Raw genomic sequence first — 7,559 nt, 5'->3', positions numbered from 1 at the left:
TGAGACAGCTCACGGCTTAGAGGAAGGCTCGTCTAAATAAAGGCAGCTCAAGTGACATTGCTGGGGCTTAATCCCTCTCCGCTGCCCTGTGACCAGAAGGCCGCTTTGCTCCTGTCTGCTCTCCTGGGCTTCCAGACTTACCAGCTCCCTGGCGCCTGTGACTCCAAAGCAAGCAGAGGCCGACATGCCGAAGGTTCGAGATGAGCACCAGCCGCAGGGACTGGAGGGCCCCCACCGGGCGCTCACACACCCGAATCAAAGAGTCCCTGGTCATCCAAGGAAACGGTGAACGGAGATCTTGTCCTGGGATACAGACCGTGACTGCGGAGCGGCCGACCGGTGAGCAGCCAGAGAGACTGACCAGGGAGGTGGCTCTGGGTAGCTTGAGGTGCCAGCCCGCTGACCGCTGGAGGGGGCTGCAAGTTCACCGGGCGGCAGGTGTGAGATGTCGCCAGCGAGCCGAGCAGCCCTGCGCTTGGCTGCGCTGGCTACTGCCAAGTTGGCCTGCGCCCTCCTCTGACCGAGGCTGCCCTCAAGGACCCTGTGCCCTGGCCATCGTGGGTGTCCCCCTCCCGCCCTCGGGGCCTCGTCCCCTCCTCCGGAGCCCGCCGGGGGCTGGCGGTCCTGCGGGCATGGAGACGTGAGCCCGCCGGGGCGATGACGGCGGTGTGCGCGCACGGAGGCAGCCTGCGGAGCCCGCACTGCGCCCGCGGAGGGCGGCGGCACAGCGTGGACAGTGGCCGTGCGGCCGCGGGCACCAAGGACGAGGAGGAGGACGAGGAGGGGGAGGAAGGGCGGCGCCACCGGCTGACGCCCTTCGAGAAGCTGACCCAGGACATGTCCCAAGATGAGAAGGTGGTCAGAGAGATCACCCTGGGAAAACGGATCGGCTTCTACCGAATCAGAGGGGAAATCGGAAGTGGAAACTTCTCCCAAGTCAAGCTCGGGATTCACTCCCTAACCAAAGGTAGGATCTGACTTCCCAAGGATCGCACCCTTGGCCTTGGGAGCCGGTGTAGGGGCAGACCTAGGAGCGCCGTTGGCCGAGCCCTGGAGACAGGGCAGCCCACTTCTCTCAGCAGTTTCACCCTTACCTCCCGTTCAGGTCCATAGTGATGGTGTGGGGTCTGTATTTTATATCGATTTTACAGTTAAGGGAAACAGGCCCCCAAATGTGGCTTCTCCGGTGGCACAGAGGAAGTAACGGTAAGGGTAAGCTTGTGTGTTTTCAGAAAGGGGATGCGCACGCTTTGAGAATATAATGGAAAGCTTTGAGGGGTAGGTGCATTTTGAGCTGGGCCTTAGAAAGGATAGGGTCTTGGGTTAGCAGCGATGCCAAGAGAGGAGATTAGTTAGAAGGAGAAGTCAAGCAAAAGCATGAAACTGAAACCATGACATCCAGCACAATTTCACCACCACTTGGTCTTTCAAGTCCCAGGACCGCCACCCATGGTGGACAGGGTTCAGCAGAACTTCCAGACCAGGAAGGTCTCTTAGACGCATACTTCTAAAAACAAGTCTGTCCAGTGGAAACCTTATGAATAGCAACAGAACATTACCTGACATATGAGAGGATTTTAAACCATTTGTGGGAAAATTCCCTCTTTTCATTCCATGTTTCCATGAAATTTTTGAAACCCTCTCCTAGTGACGGAAGGTGAGCCCCTCAGGTTGGAAGACGCTCAAAGTACTACTGCTGCTTCCTGCATGTGGATGGAGCCAAGCTTCCAGAGCCTTCATTTGCTGCAGTGCCACGACTCAAAACGAGAAGAAACAGCTGCAGACATCCACTCTTAATTGGAAGAAGGAATGTAGGAAATATGAATCAAGGGAAACTGGAAGTTCAGATAAATGACATGGAGCACCACGCTCACTACTGTAGGCATTACTGAGATGAAATGTATTGGTCCTCGTGAATGGGACAATCATATGGTCTAGGGGCCGGCAATGACAAACTGAGGAGGAATAGCATGATAGTCATCATCAAAAAGAACATTTCAAGATCTCTCCTGAAGTACAGTCTTTTCAGTAGCAGGGTAATATCTGTATACCTACAAGGAAAAGCATGACTATTCTTCTTCTAATTTACACACCAACCGCTAATGCCGAAGATGAAGAAAGTGAAGATTTTTACTAACTTCTGCAATCTGAAACTGCTTAAACATATACCAAGGTGCTTTGCAAATTACTGGTGATTGCAGTATAAACACTGGAAACAAACAAGGAGGATCAGTAGTTAGAAAATATGACCTTGGTAAAAGAAATTATGGTGGAGCTAAAATGATAGAATTTTGCAAGACCAAAGACTGACATACTGAAAATATTTTTTCAACAACATTATGGTCACCTTACACACTGCACTTACCAGATGGAATAGACAGGGCTCAAATCTAGTTCACCTGTATAAAGAGACAAAGGAGAAACTCAGGATCGCCAATCAATCAAGGCCAGAGGCTGCCTGCAGAACTGGATATGGTTGCTCAGATGCAAGTTCAAATTAAAACCGAAAAACATTAATGTAAGTCCACACGAGTCAAAGTGCATCCTGAGTATATCCCACTGGATAGAGAGACCATCTCAAGAATAGATTTGCCGGTCAGCAAAAATGAGCCGTTAAGGGGCAGCAGGGTGGCACGGGAACTAGATTAATAGAAAGAGAACCATCAGGATGGAAGTATGGAGAATTATGACACAATGTGAAAAATGTAACCAAATCACTGAACAATTAATAAATAAATAAGGTGATTTTTTCCCCCCCACTAAAAAACCACTGCCAGCCAATCAATTCCAACTCATAGCACCCCCTACAGGACAGAGCAGACCTGCTGCATAGGGTTTCTGAAACTAAAAAACTGAAAGAATAGCCTACAGCTTCGTTTTTCTCCCAAAGAGTACCTGGCAGGTTTGAACCTCTGACCTTACAACCATAGCTTTTGTTAAATGGAACCTGATTTTCTGTGTAAGCTTTCACCAATAGCACTAAAAATCTTTTTTTTTTTAAGAAGGATTGATTTGCCACATTGAACACGAATGGCCAAAGAGCAAATGAGTTGTAGGATGATATCATATATGAGAAAGTGGGGGGAAGATTCGTATGGGACTGTTATGAATGCTTGTTAACAGAATTCATTGTGCTTGCCATTCTGCTGGGTATAAAGTGAGCTGTCTCCCCCACAACCCCCTTTGGGGAATTTCAATACCAGCAAGCCAGTAGTGGGGTGTTTTGGGGGGACTCTGAAATCCCTACAGTGAGCCTCCTTGATCCAGAAGCCAGAGAAGTGGACTTCCAGCTCACGGAGCAAGTAAAGTTGATTGTCTAGAGTGAGGTGCCTCTGGGCACTGAATTCGGGGAGGTGCATTCCGTGACCCAACCAGAGCAGCTTGCCTTCAGCTTGAGGCTTCTCATAGAGTCCCATGCCCTTTGGACATTTATTAGCGGCACTGAAGGACATTGATAACATAGGTTACCGGACAACTCCACCCTGAGCATTTCTTCACCTGAATCGCAACCTGTGAACTTTCATAATGAGCCCCCCTATCATGAGCACTTTCCGTGAGTTCTGTGTGGCCATTTGCAATGGATTATAGAACCTAACTGAAAAGTCGAGTGCTGTGGGAGACAGAGCAAGAAAGTGGAAAGTGCTATGTGAGATGGAACAGGCATCATGCTTGTTGAAGTCAAAGGTCAGTTAAAAAGAGACAGACCTTCAGCACGATAGACTGACACAGGGGCTGCCCCAGTGGGCTCAAACGTCAAAGCTGTGAGGATGGCGCATGGGGTGAAGTGAAAATACATATTTATAGCTCTTGCCTATGTCCTTGTAGCTCCCACTAACTGATTGGGTAGGACCACACAAATATGTGTAAAGGAACCTAACTCAGGGAGTGGGGCGTCTCAACTTTCCTTTGAGAGTAAGAGTCATCTCACAAACAGGAACAGACAATTGCCGTGATCAACAAGGGAGAAGAGCCACTGAGAGAGCACATTCGAGATCCCTGCCTGACAGAGTAGAAAAGAGCCAATTTAAGACCGAGCAGGGGAGCTGAGCTACTGAGACCATGGGGCAATGAGGCAGCACAGCAGTTGGGCTTTCTGGCTTCGGGGAGTAGAGGCCAATGTGACTAAGAGGCTGAGGACCAGAGAAAGACTTGGCTGCTGGCTGAGAAGAGGTGCTGCTATGGGCCAAAGACAATATACTTGATATTTTCTGATCCTAGCTTGTGATAACCTACTAAGTTCCTGGCTTGGGCTGGCTATTGCAACTGATTATCAATGAATCCAGAAGACATATAGGAACATGGGAAGAACAGTTGGTGTCAGGATAGTAAAAAAAAAAGAAAGAAAGAAAGAAAGAAAGTAGAGAGATTTATCTTACCTCTGCCTACGGCAGTCTGCCTTGAGTTGGTGTGGGATCTGATTCTTCTCCCTACCGAAGCCAAAGGAGGTCAGAGGTGGCTGCTGCGGTGTTTCACTATGAGTTGGGATTAACTAATTCAACAGCACCTAATAAAAACAACAACCATATGGGCCTCAAATTAAATGACACAGGAAGTATAAAAAGAAAATAGAAGGAATATACAGTCACTGTACCAAAAGCAATTAGTCAACATTCGACTCTTTCAGGAGGGAACATATGCTGAAAAGCCAGTGGTACTGAAGGAAGAAATCCAAGCTGCACTGAAGGCATTGATGAAAATCAGGAACCAGGAATTGACGAAAGACAATTCAGATGTCTCAACAAACAGATGCAAAACTGGAAGTACTAGTTTAGGCCAAGAAGTTGGGCTCACCGAGTGGAAAAGATCCATATGGGGGCCCATTCCAAAGAAAAGTGATCCACCAGAGGCAGAAAGGAGTAACATTTTGTTGAAGATCTTTTTTTTTTTAATGGCTGCAGCTGAGTATCAGTAGGGAGCTGTAGAAATTCAAGCAGGATTCAGACGAGGACGTGGCCTAAGGATGTCATTGCATGTGAGTTGGAATTTGACTGTAAGCAGAGTACCGGAAAGTTGTTTCCTACACATTTGACTATGTGGATCATAATAAATTCTGGATAACATGCTACTGAGAAGCATGTTTCATATGTATCGCCTTTCCACTAGGATGATCTTTTCCCAAGAAGTCTGCTCTCTTGGTCACAGGGCATATATTTAATATTTTTCACACATAACTTCAGATTGAGAGGGGATGACTCTAGACTTTTTCATTGTAAAATTAGACCCAGATCTGTAACTCAAATATATTTGGGATGGATGTAAGAATAAAAGATGAAAAAAATAACAGCACCCATAGGGAGAGGATGGGCCAGAAAGTGAGACAGAAGCCGTCATTAGGAAAGGCTGAGGAGAAGTTGAATCAAGTGAAACTAGGAGCGGAAGGCAGAAAGAGAGGGTGTCCAATGCTGCAGAGGGGTCACCCAGTCGCAAGTCTGAGCAGAGGCCAACTTTCAGCTGTTTCTCAAGAGGGTGACTGATGTTAGAACCCTCGGTGCACAGTAGCAGAATGGAAATGGTATGAACTTTGGAATTACACAAACTTGGTTTCAAATTACCATTCAGTAATTTAGGCATCCGGTTTTGTATGTACAAGTATTACTTCATCTCTTTGGTTCATAATCCCCTCGGCTATCTCATAGAAATAATAATGCTAGGAAAATTAGAAATAACCTATGGAGCACATACCCATAGTAGTCATTCAATAAATGGCATCTGCTCCTCTACAGATTTACAGCCGTGGAAACCCTCTTTTTTTTTTTTTTTAACAAATATTTTCGTTTATTTTAATGAAGCTGGTACAGATAATGTCCATTTAAAACCCATTCCCAGGCCAAAAAGTACAAATAAAATAAAAAAGAGCAGTGTTCTGTTGAATACACAGCTGCCTGAATAGCTTTATTAATTGCTAATGTAATTTAGAACTTTGCTGGGGTCTTCTGACAAGATTTTCATCTCCATCTTAAAACGCTTTATCTCTTCAGTGACGCCATCTTTGGAGCTAGTCACTACTCTCCATTTGTCACCAGGACTCTAATTGGAGAGGCCTCTTCTTTTGGTCCAGACTCTCAGATTTTCAGAGTAGCTTCAAAAGTTCAGGAAAGGTCATTTTCCACAGTTCGGTTCTCTGAAGAACTTCCATCTCCCACTGAAAGTCACAGTCCAGGAGCAAAGCAATCAAATGCTAGAACTTCAGGGCCAATTGGAAAGTCATTGGGAACACTTGCAATGGTCGGTCTTATTTATTCCACAAGCCTGCAAATGCACAGCCCTGGACAAGGGGACTCTCTGTGCACACAGGTCACTGTGAAGAAGAGGAGGACATTATGAGGGGCTGAGGTTTGATCACCAAATGTCAGCACAATGAGAAAACGCTAATGAACACTGAGCACTAGGATTTGAAATGCCAGATGTTTGCAAGAGAGGTGCCAGTTTTCAATTCCATTTTGAACACATTACAAAAGAACTATTTTTAAAAATAAAAAGGGATTAAGGGAAAAGAAAAAAAATTAAAAGAATATCTAAACTGTTGAATGACCCCGTTTGTTCCTGATAAACTTCAATCACATCTTCTTCTTCCATTCCCAATTCTTTTGGAGTGTGATTATCAGCAATTCTCTGACCTTCAAAGAGAAACCTGAGTGAATTCATTGGAATTCCCTGTCTTTGACAGTATGATTTTTTGAGTTTCTTGAGATGTGTTGTCATTTTCACCTTGAAGTGGATCTCACTGCTATCCTGTCCAATGACTTTGAGTTTGATGTATTCGCCTTCTTTCTTATCCGCCAAGTCTTCAGTTGAAGGTTTTGCCTCCAGAAGAACAAACAAGCATGTCTTGGAAGAAGTACAATCCGGAAACCCTCTTACATAACGCTACATCCTACATATTGCTGTGAGTCAGAATCAGCTCCCTACATATCGCTGTGAGAACCAATCCCTACATATCGCTGTGAGAACCAATCCCTACATATCGCTGTGAGAACCAATCCCTACATATTGCTGTGAGTCAGAATCAGCTCGAAGGCAATGGATTCTGGACCATTGGTACAACTTTAAAGTTTATCTAAAGATTCTTCAAAAAGAACTTTAATACTACCACAATAATGTAAAAGCCAACAGCCTGTAGATAGAAGGCATTGGTAAGAGTAAATACAATGCAAACAATCTAAAAGACATTGCACCACGTAACAGAAAGTCTTTTAAAAGGCATGTCAACCAACACCCGGCTTTCTCATTGCCGTAATTAGGAGAACTGAAGAACTGAGATGGAAATGACCCGTTGTTGTTGCTGCTGCTGCTGTGATACAGTGCTATTTAAAGCTGTTTCAATGCACAGAATCATCTTGTGGTTACACACTGGGAAACAATGCCTCCTCTAGTCCTTGCTCTATACGTGAGGAGAAGTGAGACTGGAGTGGCTGTCCACAGGATTAGAACTCACTTTTCATGGTGTGCCATCAAGCAGCCTCAGGGTTCTGTCAGGGGACTGGTGCAGTGTGGAGGGAGAGTTCTCTCTCACTCCATCCATGGTCTACTAGACAACATGTTGCTTCTCCAGTGTCAGA

General features: G+C 45.7%; 2 protein-coding genes across 2 annotated transcripts in view; one reads left to right on the top strand and one right to left on the bottom strand.

Annotated features, from left to right (window-relative positions):
• The first annotated feature begins 657 nt into the window (after positions 1–657).
• The window catches only part of NIM1K (NIM1 serine/threonine protein kinase), a 32,246-nt gene continuing 25,344 nt past the window's right edge, over positions 658–7,559 (top strand). The window contains exon 1 of the mRNA XM_004703634.2: positions 658–967. Within this exon, the coding sequence (XP_004703691.1) occupies positions 658–967 (310 nt within the window). The remainder of the gene's footprint in view (positions 968–7,559) is intronic.
• The window catches only part of LOC105978706 (small ubiquitin-related modifier 1-like), a 3,567-nt gene continuing 2,168 nt past the window's right edge, over positions 6,161–7,559 (bottom strand). The window contains exon 2 of the mRNA XM_045285024.1: positions 6,161–6,828. Within this exon, the coding sequence (XP_045140959.1) occupies positions 6,484–6,828 (345 nt within the window). The 3' untranslated portion in view covers positions 6,161–6,483. The remainder of the gene's footprint in view (positions 6,829–7,559) is intronic.

Source organism: Echinops telfairi, unplaced genomic scaffold (genome assembly GCF_000313985.2).
Source record: "Echinops telfairi isolate 266 unplaced genomic scaffold, ASM31398v2 ScPeMD7_7469;HRSCAF=8507_1, whole genome shotgun sequence".
Classification (NCBI taxonomy): Eukaryota; Metazoa; Chordata; class Mammalia; order Afrosoricida; family Tenrecidae; genus Echinops; species Echinops telfairi.
Note: the sequence above shows the minus strand (reverse complement) of the source record. Positions and strands in the feature narration are given on the sequence as shown.